This window comes from Protopterus annectens, chromosome 6.part0 (genome assembly GCF_019279795.1).
Source record: "Protopterus annectens isolate FY-2018-M chromosome 6.part0, PAN1.0, whole genome shotgun sequence".
Taxonomy (NCBI): domain Eukaryota; kingdom Metazoa; phylum Chordata; order Ceratodontiformes; family Protopteridae; genus Protopterus; species Protopterus annectens.
The window spans coordinates 1,831,040,130-1,831,058,784 of record NC_056737.1 but is presented as its reverse complement, the minus strand read 5'-3'; the positions used below and the strand labels follow the sequence as shown (position 1 = coordinate 1,831,058,784).

At 38.6% G+C, this 18,655-nt stretch overlaps 1 protein-coding gene across 3 annotated transcripts in view; it reads left to right on the top strand.

The window, feature by feature from the left end:
* The window catches only part of LOC122804952 (retinol dehydrogenase 12-like), a 495,784-nt gene that overhangs the window by 418,967 nt on the left and 58,162 nt on the right, over positions 1-18,655 (top strand). For all 3 annotated transcript variants that reach the window (XM_044075182.1, XM_044075180.1, XM_044075181.1), the window contains one exon: positions 5,752-5,868. In XM_044075182.1, coding sequence (XP_043931117.1) covers positions 5,752-5,868 — 117 coding nt within the window. The remainder of the gene's footprint in view (positions 1-5,751; positions 5,869-18,655) is intronic.

The window sequence follows — 18,655 nt, the reverse complement described above, 5'->3', positions numbered from 1 at the left end:
GATTCCTTATATACCATTGGACTGTCTAGTACCTGCACCAAAAAGTGGGCTGTGACTTTTTTCTTTCTGTCAAACAATCATAGTATTTACATCTTTTGGAAAGCTTAATTTTATTGTTAAGGGTGCCTTCAGACAGAAAAAAATAATTTCAGCAGAACAGAGAATGACCTTCATTTTTTTTTTTAGTTCTGTTTTATCATTTCCTTCCTTTTGAGTTAACTTTGTGATTCTTGGAAGATTCTACATGTTTGGCTCAGTGCCATTACTTGAATTTTTTGCCTTCAAATTTCACATTCTTTTTTTTTTTATATATATTCTGAAACTTTGCCTCAGGCTCCAGTAAAATGTCTTCATCAAGTGTTTTTGGTTTGGCAGCTTTATATTTCTTCCAGTTTTAATAATATTAGTATTATACAAAAAAAAAAAAAAAAAACCAGACCAAGATAAATTCAGCCTCGACGTTTTGGCTGTAGTATGTCATCCAGAAACCCACTTGGCAACTAGACTTCAGTAAGGAAGTCATTTAACAACAATAAAACTCTCAAAAATGAAAGACACGTCTATTTGCTATCAGTGAAGAAAACTCCAGATACAATTTATCTAGACTTCTTGACTTAAAAACTTCAGTTTTAGTAGCCCACATATTTATGTTTATACTAAGCTAGCAGTAAGTTGTCCATTGTATGCTTAGCAAACAGTGCCATAGAAGAAAAACCCTTGAAGGTAGCTAATAGTTCAGAAGATGATGACAGGAGGCAGAATTAATTTAGGAGATGCAGGCAAAATATTTTAGCTAAGGTGTTGCTAGAGGGAAGTAAGTGAGTAGGTGTATGTTGGAGTAAATGGAGTAAAGCAGAAGTAGAAAAGGAACAGTGAGGAAGGAGAGGTGTTAATGTTTGGTTTAACATAAAAGTTGGGAGGGTTGGGAGGAAAGGTTTGGGAGGGTGGCCTAATGGTTAAGGTGTTTGCCTTACAAACACAAAGTGCAGGGTTTGAATCTCACAAGGGATAACTGGCTAGGCTTAAAATGGCTTGCAAGGGCAGTTAGCTTAGTACTAATCTATGAACCTATAAGTTTGTAGCCAGTGTTTTCTGTTATGAATTTATGGATTCCTATTCCTTCATTTAATTGGAGTGTGAATGTTACTGGAGTTTTACACTCTAATTATGTAGAGGACGCTGGTTCCATAGGCAAGGAAGGTGTTGAATGATGAATTTATCCTAGAATAGAGAATTGCTGATATTTTTTTATACAACTAGGTCTTCGGACTACCCACTAACAGAGGAGTTTTTTGAGGAAAAGGAGATCACAGAAATCAAGTTTTAACATAGTTCAGAAGGTAAAACAATGAGTAAAAAGGTGACACAGAAAAAAACAATTAGTTAAAGTACACAGAAAGAAAAATCTAGCCAAGCTAGACCCACTGTGTGATACCTTAAACCTCTTGTATCAGAGGCAATATGGGATATATGCAAATTACCCTTTAAGGATATCAAGTGTTTCAGCTAAATGGCAATTCTGAATGTCTGTGACTTTTTCTTTTACTTTTAAGTCTATTTATGAACAATTTCAGGCCAGTAAAGCGAAACCCCTCTAGCTGTGAACATGCATACAACCCTGTGTTTCCAAATTTCAACCAAACATTCCTCTTATGCTGCGCTGATGATGCCATAAGAAGGCAGAAACATGCATGTTCACAGCTAGAAGGGTTTGGCTTTACTGGCCTGAAATTGTCCATAAATAGACTTAAAAGTAAAAGAAAAAGTCATGGACATTCAGAATTGCCATTTAGCTGATACACCTGATACCCTTAAAGGGTAATTTGCATATATCCCATGTTGTCTCTGATACAAGAGGTTTGGGGTATCACACAGTGGAAAGTCTAGCTTGGCTAGATAGTTCAGAAGGTAAGACATAGATCACCTTGCAGGAGTCTTTGAATCAAAGAAAATAAGGACTGGGTTTTAGTTTATCCAAATAATAATGGTTCTTGAAATCTTAGATATTCTTTTGGTTACAAAATGTTGGGATCCTTCTAGCTAGGAGGGTTCTTTAGAGTGATATATGCCAAACTGAGCATCATGTTCTCTGATGGTAAGAATAAAGGCATAGTAAAGGGAAACTGTGATAGCACAGGGTCAGAAAAAGAGCATACAGAATATGAGCTGAGAGAAGAAGATGGATTTTCTGACAGTATTTGAGATCTAGTGCTTTAAGGACAATGTGTTGTCTATGTAAGTTCTAAAATCCTACACCATTATGTCAGTCTTTATATAATACCAAGCAAAAATAATATTTTTTACAAAGTTGGCTATACTACATTTCTTTGTTTTAGGGTGATTAGAACATCATCGATTAGTGTTTCACAAGTTTACATGGTCAGTCTTAACCATCTCAACATTACCATCATCAGAGTGCACAGTTAATTCCTAAAATATGAAGCAGGGGGGGGTTCACACTAGCAGTTCATCTCCTTGATTTTTGACATATCTACTGCATCCAGGGTATTTACAAATGCCTGGCTGCAGTAATTGTTGTTTGCAGAAGGACATTCACATTTAGCTGTACATGGAAAATTATCTTGGAAGAAAAGTCAGTCTTGGAGGCATTTGGTCCAGACCTTGAGACTTTCTTTAAACTATCCATATTTGCACTGTGTTCATCAGGGCAAGCAGAGGTATAGATAACTGTTCTTGCACCCAATGCCTTTCCCAGCTTCTCTCCTCAGATTTGAGGAACCAGAGGAGCATAAAAAAGTTCTTCTGTCCTTTTAAACTGTAGCAAACCACTCGCTACATTTGTAGCAAGCAGGTGCAAAGGTTTTTGCCACAGACTGAGCACTGCAGCTCTTCAGTTCTAACCACAAAAGCAATACCAGCATTGATTTGTAAATACCAGTAATGATCTAAAGACCTATCAGGATCTAACAATCATGCCCATAACAATTTACACCTGGGGCAACTGCCACATCACCACAACTTAACTATGCCTCTGAAGACATGTGCAGCATTACTAGACACGGACAGCAAAGGGCATTAATTTCCTCAGACAGGCTTTTCTTTCTGTCCCAGTACTTTAGTGCAATCTCCAAGTACAATTAAATCTTGACAAGAGAATTTTTGAGTCTTTCAGTATATGTCCTCTTGTATCCTGACTGTTCCACTGGCAAGACTGCATGTGAGGAAATTGCAAGGGCACTTGAGAAACAGGTGATGTCGACACAACCATTTCCTGAAGTGCCCTACAGCACTACTACCCTGCAAAAATAATAAACAAATAAATAAATAAAAATTCATGGTCAATAAACTAAGTTTGCCTCAACCTGGGGGTGCCATTCATTCATTCTCAGGTGTGCCAGATAATCAGTACAGATGCCATGGACTTAGCCAAGGGTTTTTTAATGTGGGAAGGCTGAGGAACCAGGGGGAATGGCAGAGGGCCATCAGGAGGAGGTAAATCAGTATAAAGGAGATGATGGTAGTAATTCTAGCCATCAAGAAATTCAAATCCATGTGGCAACAGAGAATCCAAACAGACAGTATCACAATAATGTGGTATACCAACAAACAAGGAGGTATACATTCTGACCTGTTGTACAGAGTAGCAGTGCAACCATGGGGACTGACCTGGGAGTCAGCCCTAATCATCAGGGCACTGTATAGCCAATTGTAAGAGTCTGCATTTTAGCTGACTAGAAGCAAAGCCCCATGGGTAGATTTTAAAGAGAGCGATATTTAATAGGAAGCACCAGATGTGCACCTTTTTGCTTTCCCAGGAACGAGACAACTGAGGGTATTGAACTAGGATGCCAATGGCAGCTTCCTAGGCAAAGATGCCTTTTCCAGTTCCTGGGCAGGCTTTTTTCTATACTTTCTCCCCGGTACACCTAATCCTTAGGGTATTACAGAATATAATGGAGGACATGCCAAAACTGCTGTTAATAGCTTCATTTTAGCACAAGCAATATTGGCTTTATCTCCTTCTGAGTCTGACAAGGGCAGAACCAGTCCCATCTGCTTCTGTTACTCATGTCATGGTAAAACAATTCCAGGTCATGTGAGGGTCCATTTCCCAAGAGGCACTGCATGTGCTACTGTGTTTCTCAGAGGGGTTCAGACCCAAATATATTTTGGATGTAGCTACCTGGTCCTCAATATGCATCTTCTCCAAACATTATCATATTTAGGTAGTGCTTCCAGGGTCTGAGCCAGTCCTTGTAGTCTATCAAATCAGTCATAATCTAGAAGGGGGAGGGCTATGTGGCCCTCTCCTCCTTCCTTGTAGCTTCATGGGCTCTTAACCATTATTGCACACTAGAGCACTGTTAGCAGCTCAGCACTGAAGACATAGTCGAATAGCAAAGGTTCAGAAGTAGACAAAACTAAAAATGGCAGCTGGCAATGTTCTATTTTAGGGGATTCTTGCTATCAGATGATAAACTTCAGTGTGATTCAAGCATCACTTTATGGATGTATTTGACTATAAATAAAAGAGAGCTGCAGCACAAATTATATTGCTGGGCAAAAGTCAAGATGTTATGACTACTATTACAGGAGTCCTCTCCAAAGAATGCTCTGCCCATAGATGATTTGGATAGTATGTAAATATTCTTAGATGCTCACTTTAGCCTGATTTACTTCCTTAACAAAAGAATCGTGGGAATTGCCCTTGACTTTGTATCCTGTAGTTAGTAAATAAATAAATAATTTAAGGGGCCTCCCAAGGAATATTTATTATGTGGTTAATAATAAATGTGTTTCGGGCACTTCTCATAAGTTATAGGGTTAATAAATTAATATGTTTTGGAGTGCCTTTCATAAGTTATAGGGTTAATAAATTTGTTTGGGGTACTTCCAATACGTTATAGGGTTAATAAATAAATGTAATTTCTGGTACTTTCCATACTTAATATGGTTAATAAATGTGACGTAAGACCTTTTCATTATTCTGCATCACATGCTTATTCAGGTAGCTTGAGTACCATCACAGGCAAATGACAAGAGATCGAACTGGTGAGCTACATATGGAAATATTGATAAAAAGGCAGGTCAACAATAAAGAGTGGACAATTTTAAGATACCACTGGAGCTATAAAGGAGAATATATGTAACTTATTAATCTGTAACAAAGAACTAAAAAAGTATACGATAAAGACAGAAAACACATTAGTCACTTTTCAGACAATAAATCTGGAAAAAATTGATAACTTAAAACTATTATTGTCTGTATTTTAGTGGCATTAGTTAAAAGTGCTTGCAGTAGCCATAGTAGCAGCTTCCAGTGGATTTTTATTATGGTATGGTTATTTCAAAGTCTGTATTTAATCTTACACATAGTTAAATATCTTTGGATCTGTAACAGGAACAATCCTTCTCACTTCCATCATTTTTCCTTCATAACTCTCAACTTTTCTGATTTTTCCAGATTCATATTTTTCATCTGTTCCTAATAACATTTGTAGTTTTCTGGATTTTTGTGGCAAATCACTGAGGAGCGAATTCACTAAATAATGATAAGGCATTTGATTTTCAAACTTCATATCCTTCAGAAAATGCACGGTAACACAAAGACATGTGTCCCTATTTTGGGGGGCTTTGTTCCCCCATTATGTTTGACTTTGTCAAGATTTTTTATGCCAAGAAGTTTTGAGCTATGTTCCTTTCAAAGTCAGTATGTCTATAGAGACTGTATTTATGATACCTACAGATCTGGAAGTGATATTAGTAATCAAACCTCATATTATTTCACAGGAAAAATTCAGTTTGAAGACACCTTCTTAGTGAAGAATTGCAGCAGTTTTGCATGCTACAGTCAAAGCAAGCTGGCAAATGTTCTGTTTACTAGGGAACTGGCAAAGAGGTTGAAGGGTAAGTATGACCAAGCAGTTAACAAAATGGACTTTCCGTAGGTGAGATGTCTTGTACTGTATTCACAAATTCAACATATATACAATAAAGTCATTAAAGGTTATGCTTATTATGTTTTTGGAGAATAAACTGGAAAGAGCTATAATTGTATGGACTGTTACTGTTGCCATAGCTAGTTCATTGACCCAGTCTTACTTCTCTTGAGTTTTTATTTAGAACCCCCTCTTAAAATTAGAAAAGTTATATATTTCACTTTTGTGTTTATAGAATATTAGTGATTACAATATATTTTGAGGTAGCTTTTGTTTGATACGGTACATGGGTATAATAGTGCTCCTCATTTTTCCTGTAGCATTTGATGCTATCTCCTGAAATGCAGGGCTTGAAATACTCAAATGGTGTCTTAAGTCCTGACAGTTTGCCTTATGTTCCCTGTAGAATATATAAAATATAATGCTGTATTAGAACCAATAGGGCATTATAAGCCTGTCCTTATGGACCACGAATAATTAGTGGATCTACAATTGACCTTCTGTGGTTGGCTCACAGGTGCTCCATTTTATGCCTTTACCTGTTGCACTTCTTCAACAGAAGAGAATATTACTTACCATAAAACATGTTTTTAATGTGCTTATAATAATTGTGAGTCATCATGTTTTGTTAGACATACTCAGAAATGGAGAAGAGCCGCTAAAATGTAAGGATAATAAATGAATCGATACAAATGCAGGATTCCAATTTCATAGCAATTATTTATCTGGTGTACCTTCTGTGCAGAGTTTGCATGTCCTCCCTGTGTTCACATTGGTTTCCTCCAGGTGCTTTGGTTTCATTCCACATTCCAAAGACACGCATCAGGTGGATCAGATACTGTAAAATGGCCATAGATGTGAGTGTGAGTGTTTTATATGGAAGAACAATTGTGGCAGAGCTAACCATCCAGTGATATAAACCTTGGTGTTGGATGATTGTCACAGGGGGGTTGTGGGTGGATGGATGTTTATTTGGTTTACTTCTATTTTGGATGCTGATACTTTAGCTGCTCCCTTCCAAGAGGGAATATAATTATTCAAGAAGACCAACAGATGCAATCACAGCATACAAAAGAAGTCAGGATAAATGGAAACAAGAAACCTGAAAAATATAATTGTGTGACACACTTAACAGAGCAGTACATTTATAAGGGAGAAGTCATCGGGGTAGCAGTTCATCACATACTGTATATGCTTAATTGTATTTGAAGCATCAAACATGACCACTTTTATTTGTAGTTGAGCATCAGTGCACAAGCCAAAGAAGGTTCCTAGTGTCAATATGCACTGATGTTGTTTGACATCAATTCTTATATTATCTTTACTAACAGTTGCTTATATCTGTTCTTTGTAGCAAAACATTAAGTAGGACTTGTAATACACAATTATAAGTAGGGTTTCCACCCCTCCATTTTTTTCCAGACTATCCGGAAGTCAAACTGATTCTCCGGCAGTCCGGAAAACACTGTACAAACTCCAGTATCCTGTTTCAAAAAGGAAACAGACTATCAAAGTTTGGGTAATCTACAAGTGTAGTACCTCGCTGTCCGTTCTGCGCAGCTTGGGGCGTGTCCTTAATGATTGGCAGGCAGATAGCCAAGCTGAGTGACAGGCATGCTAATTTAGTGTCACGTCAATGAATATACTCACATAATACATTGATACATTAATACTGTGTTCTCCGCAACAATGAACCAAATTAATTACATTTAAATCTATTATTGCATTAATACTGTGCTCTCCGTAATGAAAACCAACAATGAACCAAATGAATTACATGCAAATCTATTAATTAAAAACATCAACACATCTTTAATGCACCCCCTCAGTGCCAACAAAAATCGGTACTTATATAATGACATAATAAAAGGTACTAATTGGAACTGTAACACCTCTTTAATGCACCCCTCATAAACACAGTAAACCCTGTAAATTGTACTTTTACAGATTATTATCACCTATTCAGGCCAGAATGGATTATTTTATGTTTGAGAATAACTGTAGCATGTTAACATTAACACCTGTTCTCCTGCATTCCCTATATAAAGGATGGATGACCATGCTAAACTTTACCTCCTAGGTATTTTTTGGTCTACCTGCAACAATCTCCTTGCCTGAACAAAATGGATGAAAGCTACCTGACCTGCATAACTTCTTCTCTGCCATCTATTACCTTTCTCCATTCGGTTGGCATTGCACACAAGGAGAGATGCTGCCACCTGTGTGGATCTATCTCTGGTTCGGCATAGTGCTTCATTCGCTTGGAGATGCACTGCTGCAAAGTGTAGGAGCAAGACAGTAATGCTTTCTGGGACATTTTTCCATAAAAGCAGGCTGCCTCTAGATACCCTTATGAAGATATTGTACTGGTGGTCAAGAAAGCTACCCATCTGCAGGCTTGCAGAGCACTTGTCAGTGTCAAGCAACTGCCTTGTGGACTGGTATCAGTTTCTACGGGATGTCTGCAGCTGGAAACTGCTGAACGACCCCATGTTGCTGGGTGGGCCAGGTCAGGAGGTTCAGATCGATGAATGCCTACTTGTGAAGGCAAAATATAACCGCGGTCGAGCCTTGGCCAAAAAAGGACAGGTGGGTATTTGGTATATACGACTGCAGTCTGAAAAGTGGCTACCTCACCTTTGTTGAGAAAAGGGATGCAGCCACTTTACTCCCAATTATCCAACGGCATGTCTTATCGGGGACAGTGATTGTGTCTGATGAATGGGCTGCATACAGGGGCATTAGTGAACTGTCTGAGATTAATTATACCCACCTCACTGTCAACCACAGTAAGACCTTTGCAGACCCCAGGACTGGTGCACATACAAATGCTGTTGAGGCCATGTGGTCCAGATGCAAGAAACAGCTTAGGCAGATGAATGGGATGATGAGATGAATTCCTGTGGCATGAGAAATACAGCAAACAGGATGAAGATTTGTTCTACTTAGACATATTAAAGAGTACCAGGATTTGCATGAACTGGAACTGGGTGGCCGGAATCATAGCGGCTAACAGGTGCACATGATGTTACCTTGCCCGCTGTAGTGATTGTTATTTACCGTGATGTAATACAGTGCATCTCTGTTTCAAGGTTTCATGGTTCTGTTGCTAGCTGTACTTTGTATTTTGTTTTGTGATTAGTTTGTATGTGATGTAATAAGCTGCATGTCTTTCATGATACTTAAACCATGTTTGCATTTTTATTTACATTTTTGCCATGTTTGCATTTTTATTTACGGTTTCTTGAACAGGTGCTTCTATAATTTTTCGGACAGCTTAGGCATGTTCGAATGTTGTGATTGTTATTACCAGGATGTGACTATTGTGTCAATATTCATGCCGAATGGCTGGAGGCATGTGATTCTTGAACAGGTGCTTGGAATGTATAGTAAAAGTAGTAAAACTGCGCCAATACAATATACAGCTCTGCCTGCGAGTATTGTGCTTGGAATGTATAGTAAAATGGAATGTATAGTAAAAAGTAGTAATTAAAAGTAGTAAAACTGCGTAAATACAATATACAGCTCTGCCTGTGACTATTATGTCAGTATTCATGCCGAATGGCTGGAGGCATGGGATTCTTGAGCGGGTGCTTGGAATGTATAGTAAAAAGTAGTAAAATTACTAAAACTGCACCAATACACTATACTTTTTCGGACAGCTTAGGCATGCCATAATATTCATACCTCGGCATGGTGAGGGAGTGTCAGTATTTATGCTGAAGCTGGCTCCGTATGCTTGGAGGTGTGTTTGGGGCGGGGTTTGCTACTGCGCATCCTACGAGGTACTACACTTGGAGATTACTGGAGTTTGTAAATCGGCTGATTTACTATGCTTTTTTACAGAAAATCATAGTAAATCAGCCGAAAGCACGCAGCAGGAATGGAAAAAAGAGGGCAGTTCCTGACAGGTGATGTTGCTGTGACATCATAAAATGGGCAGGGTGTGGGCGGGAGAGGGGTGGGATAGGCAGGGTTACTGGTGATGTGCGGGGTGTGGCTTTACTCTGGTTTTAGCCACAACGAAAGGTGGCAACCCTGATTATAACAGTTTTCAACATGGTAGTAACTGATACTGTAAAATTATTTGACTACGTACAGAACATAAAGGTGTAAAGAAGACAACAGGATATAAAATATCTGATGTAGGAACAAGCCAATAGTCAGCCAGAGCTGTTATTGGCTAGAAGGCTTCTTTCTCAGACATCTTTTATGTTGAGCTGAGCACCTTACACAGCTGTACTAACTTTAGAAAAGTAACCTGGGCAATAATGCATCACATATGGGCTGAAAGAAGGTGTTGTTGATAATAAAGGAAGACAATACACAAATGGAATCTCACATAGGATCCTAAGGAGGACTGCAGGAACAATAATTAAACATCGGATAGAACTCTTCAACACTGTTTTCTTACTTAAGAGGTCTTTGTGGGATTGAAAGTACAGTTGTATGTTCTATCAACAAAGTCATTGCAAGGAGCAGTCCAGGAAACTAAAGGCCAATATGCCTAAACAAATGATGGATGCCATCTTGCAGTCATTGCTCACAAGAGCCTCTGAGGAGAAAGTGCTGCTTAATACAGTTCAGCACAGATTCACAGTAGGAATAGCCTGTCAGACTGACCTTATTCAGTTCTATGACTATGTTATCAGGAAAGTGGACAGAGGAAGCTAAATGGACTTGCTCTAACTGGACTTCAACAAAGCCTTGTGTAGCAGGGAGATGGTACCACAGATTTAGTCCTTTCAACATGCAAACTTTACATAACTGCTGGTCTTCCAATGAAATGAATGCCAATAACATAAAGCAAGAATTTTGCTAAAATGGTCTGTACCTGCTTGTGCATAATCAAGATTCCAAATATTGGTAAGCTGTATACAGGTTCATAGAGTCATACTAAGTAAGGGCAAGAAAGTCATGAAGAAGCATAGTCAAACCACCTTTATAATGGTAAAGATAGGCTAGGGCCCTCTGTATATGAGATAATTGTCATTAATGCCTGGCATAAGTTTAAGGCCATTCATCCAATCACTGAGGTTTTGTTTGGAGGACCTGGGGAAGATAATATGCTTGATATGAAGATGGAGTTTATTACAGAGGTATTAAATCTGTTGAGTAAGAAACTATGTATACCAGTAGGTATTACTGATCTTACAGTGGAGGGTACATAGGTAAGTACTAGGGCTAGCTGCCCTTGTGGGTCATTTTAAGCCTAGCCAATTTTCCTCAGAGTGACTCTAACCCTGTACCTCTTGTTTGTGAGGTAAATACCCTAACCATTATGCCAAGTCCTTGAACTGAGTATTAGTAGAACTGTAAGAACTATGAAGCTGAAACAGGTTGAAAAAGTAAAGGGTCTAACATAGCATGAAATGATAGGCATAGATCACCTGGATAGAACTTGTAAAATGTATAGAAGGGTAGAGATTTTATTCTGTCTGGGTAATTTAAATAGACTAATTCAGTGATTTTTATTTTAGCTAGACATTTTTGAAGCCTTTAAAGCTGTGTTTGGGTACCTAGATATTTGATAACAGAGTCTGTTTTGAGAGAAACACCAGTTATATGATAAGAAGAAGAAGGGATAAGGGTCTTACTGAAAGTAACTATTCAACACTTCTTAACATTTCAGGTAAGCCCACAGTTAATAAATGAGGAACTGGTCCTATCAAACCTTGATAGTCAGTAGGTATCAAGAGGAGATGTTAACAACAGCATTTGATTTGTAGTCTTCCATAATCCATTTATCCATAGACCTTAAATGTGTGATTTTATCAAAGAAAAGAAAATGCCAAACAGGAGGGGACCTAGGACTAATCCCTGAGAAATGCCACAAATATTAATTGTAATGCTGCAGGAGATACTCCTCCCTACTCTAACAACATGAGCTTTTTTGTACTTTCACTATACGGCAGATAACACGAGAGTTAACAATGAGATTAGCTACTTTATTTATGATTCTTTTGTGGGAAGTGGCATTGAAGGCCTTTGCAGGCCTTTGCAAGGTCTAGGTTGACACTGTAGTCATCTAAAGCGTCTGTGACCTTATCAAAAAAAAAAAATCAACCAGATAAGAGGGCATTGCTTACATTTTACCGATCCAAACTTATTAGGGTAGAGGATCCAATGGTCACCTTTGCCATTCTTAATTACCTCCAAAATAATGTGTTCAATAACTTTGCAGTAGTACTAAACTGATAGACCTATAGTTACCATGGTCTTCTGTGGGCCACCCTTGAAGATGAAGACAACAGTGGCTGTTCTCCAAGTGTCAGATACATAACATGTGAAAAGACTAAGGTTAAAAAGATTCAGAAGTGGCTGTACTAGCTGTTTTGTGATGGCAGGTGACCTGGAGTGTTGTCAGGACCCATGGAACCAGTGTTTTTTGTTTAGAAATGTGCAGAGGTCACTCGTTCAAGGGTGATAAAAGGTAGTACAGAGAGATGAGTTGTGTGAAAGGTATGAAGCTAGTCCTGAATTTACTGGCAGTGATTAAGATTTCAATTTCTTTGGCTACATGGGATACACCATTAGAGATGAGTTAGAGCACGAGTGGGTGTTATTTCTGAGTTATAGTTTTCTTTGATATTGGTGGCAACAGTGCTGAGATAAAAAGAAAAACACTGAGTAAAACAACAGTGCAATAGCAGAACAGTACAAAAACAGTGATGTCAGTAAGTCTACAAAAATGCAAATGACAGTAACAGAGCTCAATGAAAGAGCAAGAACAGAAGGACAACAGCAACTTGTGTAAAAGCAAAACCTTTTAGGGCAGATAGCAAGTTAATAGCAGGCAACAGTTAAATAGTGTAAAAGCAAAACCTTTTAGGGCAGATAGCAAGTTAATAGCAGGCAACAGTTAAATAGTGGTCGTGCTAGGTAGTAGCAACAGAAAATTTGCAATAGTAGCAGAAAATAGTAAAGTGAGAACATTCAAACAGCAGTAACAGTGTAAATTCAGAACAGTAGTTGCAAAGAGTTCAAAAGTGAAGCTGTTAGTAACAATAGCTTACTAGCAAAATCAAAAAGCAGTAGTGGTAGTTCAAAAGTTATGCTACTAGGAAGCAACAAAAATAGATTTGCCATGAAGTCAAAACACAGTAAAAAAAAAATCACAAAAACAGAAAAACAGCAGAAGCAAGCAGATATTTTAATAGTTAGAACGGTTTGATACTGATGTTTTCTCTTAGCAACAAAGGTGTGAAAAACAGAGAATATATGGTAGCCAACACATTAAGGAAGTGAAAGATAAACAACACAAAATGGCAGTCAACCAGTATGAAGAGAAACAGTGTAGAAATTCCAGTAGTATGCGCTCCGTTTAACGATACAAATGGAACCAATCCAGCCTTTCCTAGTCACACAGTAGCATTTCATGGGTGCACAACTGCACATTGTACAGTTCATCAGGTACCAGATGCAAATGAGCTTGGTAGCAAATAATTTCTGCTTTTTTGAGCACTGAATAATACAGAATAGAGTACATTAGCCCAGCTAAAAAAGAGTTCCAGGCTAAGTAACACTTCTGAATTTGTCTGAAAGTTTGAACTGCTGCCTAACATTTTATATCTGACATCAGAAAATCTGTACCCCAAACAATGAAAAACTAAACATCTTGGAAGAAAGGAGCTGAAGAAAGACTTGAAGGCAAGGACTCAAAAGCTCAAGTGCTAAAGGAGGTCAGCCCCTGAAAATTCTAGATCAGCCAATCAGGCTTAGTGAAGGTGTTAACCACTGACTCTGCTTTGACAACAGCATTTTTAATGGGTAATTGGTCACATGATAAAAAAGCACAGTTAAAAATGCACGTATAAATAATTTGCTTGGCCACTGCAAGACCCTCATTCTCTTCCTGGATGAAAAAAATGAACAGCTGCTTCATTTTACTAAAATAATGTACATTCTCAAGTAAAACTTGATTTGCTGGTGTGCAACCAAGGTATTGGGGTCTCTCTTATCACTTAATCCTGTTCCCCATCCCTGATGGAGCTGAATGGACTGGTTTAAGGATAATTCTGATATCACAAGAGGTACCCAGTACTTATAAAAGACCAGATAAGGCTTCCTGAAAAGTAAAGGCCTGCATCTCAGAAATTTCACATGAAGTGATAATGACCACAAAAGAAAAGCATCTCCCAAGGGACACATTTCACAGTTTTCAAACATGCAGGTTCATAGTAAGGATGGGCAATCATGCTGATTATGAGGTTTAAGTCCAAAAGAGAAGAAGGATTTGCTACAAGCAGGCAAAAATACACAATTTACTTTAAGGATCTGCTTGACCAGCTTGTGCCAGACTGTGATATCCAGAAATGCCTAGAATATGCCCCTTGATTATGCAATAACTAAGACCCAAACTGACCAAGTTGTCTCATGTAAATTAGGATTAACCACAAGCTAAACTATTAAAGCAAATACATTATAGCATTCTACCAACATGGAGAACCTCTTCCTTTTAGCAGAATATGATTGATGAGTGGATGGCTTTCTAGATGCTCTTATCACCTCCACAACTTTTACTGGAAGACCACATTGGAACAGGGTAAATAAATGCGGAGTCTGCTGTTACCTCAGCCAAGATTAACTGCATTAGCCTGAACAAGGACAGTTTCTGGTACTATCAAGGACATACATCTTAACTATCCACCGTTTTGCAGAATGTCATGATTTCTGCCCCATATTTTTGATCTGTTACTCATAGAATTTGTGGTTTTCTGCAAAATCATTGAGGACTGGAGTCACCGAATGATGACAGCCATTCGTGTTTCAGATTTCATATCCTTCGAAAATGTATAATGCAAAACATGTTATTTTATCAACTTTCTAAGTCTACAGGAGCAATATTTAGCACACATACATGGTTTTGGGCCTTTGCTACCCCTTTATATTCATTACTGTCTGGAATTTTTGTGCTAAAAGGTTGAGAGATATGTATAAAAACCTGAAGTTTTACTCATCAGTTGGCAGATGTCAATGAAAATGAGATTTGATCTTTTTTCGCTGAATTTTTTGAGAGGTGCAGAATCAAAAGGAACAGAAAAAGGCATGCAGAGCTCTTCTTTCCTAGGGGAAAGAGATTATCTTCCCTCAATATCATTCTTGCCCTGTTAAATTAACAGAGGAAGGACTGCATCCTCATGTGTGGTGAACAGTCTGATATGAAGAACATTGCATTATCAGAGAACATTGACAAGTCAGAACTCTGGAATCTTCAGCTCTAGGAGGAAACTGAATCTGCAGCTTAAGGAGTCAACACCTAGGAAATAAATGTCTGCTAAGATGATGTCTTGATGTATAGCCCACTGCCAGACCTGTATCCTCCCCATACCCAGGGGTTGCACACACTCCCAGTTTGTCCGTGTAGCACACCATGGTCTGAATATCTGACCAAAGCAGGAGGAGATCTAGTTTTAACTTCTATTCCATAGTCTTTAGGATGAGAAATACTATTCCAGCCTCTCCTAGGTTGAAAGCCTTTCTTGAAGTATGGAGTAACTGATGTAAGCTCCTGGGCTTTATAGCAAAGCACCTATTATCATGATTTGTAACAACGTTTGCTGCATGAAGGGAAAGCCCAGAGAGCAAGAGAGGATGTGTCTATCACTTCAGAGTCTAAGGAAAAATGACTAAAAACAGAAAGAGAGTCCACAAGGTTCTGACGAGTATATAACTACTGATCTTTACAGCTGACTGCAATACCCACATCCTCAATTGCGTGACTGAAATAGAAAAATTATGACTACTACAAGTCTGTAGTCTGAGTTTGGACCTTCTAGGCCCTCAGCCAGGCTGTCAAAGCCATGACTTCTAGGGCTTCAGTACAGGCAAGCTAACTGATGTTGAAAAGCAGTTATTTCTGCCACAGTGAAAGTAATACAATGGGTTAGACTCAAAAATTATTTAGCTCAGTTTTTATAGATTTTTGGAGCCTACAACTATGGAATTGACCAACCACAGCATGTTATCAGGGAGTTTTTGGAAGGGCCACCTGAATTCAGTTTTATAGGTAGGGGAAGAGAAGAAATTTCTTGTCTTATGATGATTTCACCATCATGGCTATAATAAATACTCTGACACAAAAGAAAGATCAAATGGCAACTATATTATTTTGAAAGTGGTACTCGTCAAAAGTGTACATCACAGACTGGGTTGCAATGGTCCAGAGATTCCATCCAGGTGTCCTATGACATGACACCCTGGAGTTTGGTACCACACATTTTCACTGTAGTCTCTAATAATAAAAACTGGACTGAAGTCTCCCATCAATTTCACAACTCAGAAAAGACAGACATAGAGGACTTTCCTTTTTTTCTGAAGACACAACATACTCAAGTGTCGCTCTGTGTAGCAGAATTTTGGCTTATTCTACGAATTATGTATAGAGGGCTTGGTCCCTGAGTGCTGCTCTTTCTGTGAGATGACAATAATAGCTATACAACATCATATCTGGGATGAGGACTAGAACTCAATGAATAAGACATGGTAAACTCAAAGACCTGGTCTCCACTATAACAGTCAGTACTGCAAATGTTCTGTGAGAGGAAATACCTGTAGATCAGAGTGTATGTACCTTTAAGAAGCATTTCCAGATGTAGCACATGCATATAAATACTGAGCATGTGCAGGCAACAGTGCCATTTTGAGAGAACAGTCAGAGTGTTAATATGTATGAGTGTGGTAGTCAGTCTGTTTCTAAGTTTATTTAAATTTAAGTTAGAAAGCCTCATTTCTGATATAGTTGTGTGCAATAAAGCTGCTTAAACAGAACCCATTAATATTCGTCTGTTTTATCCTGACCAGCCGACCGGCAATACCCTTCTGAGCATTTGAATAGTACAGCCATGGGAGGCAACACTCTTTGATGTTTAGTGTCTCTTCTCATTTTGTTGGTAGGCTTCTTCTTCCTTCAGGACTGGGTTGGCCTAGAAGAAGAGAACCAGGCTAGTAACATGTCATAGTCACCATTCTCTGTAGTCATCACCTGTTTCAACTTTTGAATGTTCTTAGCCAGGTCCTGAGAAGCCTGACCAAAGAGAAGATCAAATCACCTTGCCAGGAGTCAACTTAAAGGGAAGAGAGTTCAAACCATTCTATGTACATTTATTAACCTAGCCATAGCATCACTGTAGTCACAATTACAGTAAACCACATGAAAGCCCATTATAGAGGTTGCAGAGGTTATAGCAAGAGCTTTTTTCAGATTGTTTGTGATGTTAGACTCAAGGAGATCTTCCAGCTTGAACAGTGTCTGATCCATTAGATAGGATTAGCATTTTAAACATTGAGACAAATAATTAAAAGACTTAAGCTTCACAGTGGCAGAAAATAAATCCTTTATCAGCCCTATCCAAAACATTTGATTCGAAAATCAGATGAAAAGCTGAAAAGGTGTTATGTACTCTGGAACCTAATCGTAACTGAAGAACTTACATTACACATTGCCCTAAAACAATTCATTAGGATGCCACTCCATTCTGCTGTGGGCTTGCACAGAGCATCAGCTTTTTTACGAACATAGGGAGTAGAATCTGGATGCTTAGAGACTGACTAAGCAGCGTGTTTAAAAATATATTTAAAAACAGGTTTTGTGAGTGGAATGACCCAGGGCTTCTCCTCCTTCTCAACCAGGCCTGCTTAAGACATTTTGGAAAGATGGGCATAAGGAAGTTCAGGCCAGTCCATGCTGGATTTCTTCAGTCTGAAAGTTTACTCAAAGAGCAGTTCATCCAGTGGAGAGACATGGATGGAGGTCTAGATATAGTTATCTCAGAAACATGAAATGTCTGGGTTTTCAAAGTCCACTGTCCAACATACTGAGGTGACAAGAAACCCTCTCCACCTCAAACTTGAAGTGAAGGCAGTGTGCACTCACCAAACATGTAAAGTGCGAAGCATGTGATCAGTTGTTAAGGTTTGGGCAGTGGGACCTAGGCACCTTGAAAGCACATACAGGATCCAGCATTTAATATATGCAAAGTGTATAGCTGGCATCAGCCTGTGTTCCCTAAGGATCTGCTTCTACACCTTTGAGGACAGCTTCCAGAAGATATCAAACAACTGACATATGTCTAATTTCTGGATTGAACATTTTGGCCCAAGCAGCACAGAAATGCTAACAAGTATCTCCTGTACTCTAATCACAAAGCCTTGTAGAGCTCATGGGAAGATCTATGGAGAAAATGAACTGATGTTGATTCCAAATTCCAAGTCAGCATTTGGAGACTTGAAGGGCTACTCTATGTAATCAGGCTGGATATCAGAATTCTTCAGTTGCAGTAATGTGAGAGAAGATGTTTGAATACCACTGGGAGACCCATCTAGGCTTCTCTTAGCACATGATGATGGCTGGAGTAAGGGTAACCCATCACTAGTCAAGGGGTAGTCTGCAACTTATCTACATTATGAGCATATTTATGGTTTTACTAGCAGTAAGCTGGGATCATGCGAGGGAACCTCCTTGAAATCACTACATGGGGCACCATATAGACCTGCCATACATAAATAGCTGAGGAGGGCCTTAAACTCATTCTCATTTTATGTAGTCATGCACCTGTTAATTCAAAGCCCATTCTCTCCTACATGTGACTGGACTGAAGTGATGGTACTTATGGTTATGTTTCCCATTATGCTGGACTCAAATGTAATAGAGTCAAAACATCTTTGAGTCCTGATTTGTGGCCTAGTGACAATTACAAACACTTAGAAGGTTTAGTGGTTTATGCAGTGATGTTTTTCATGATGAATATTATGAT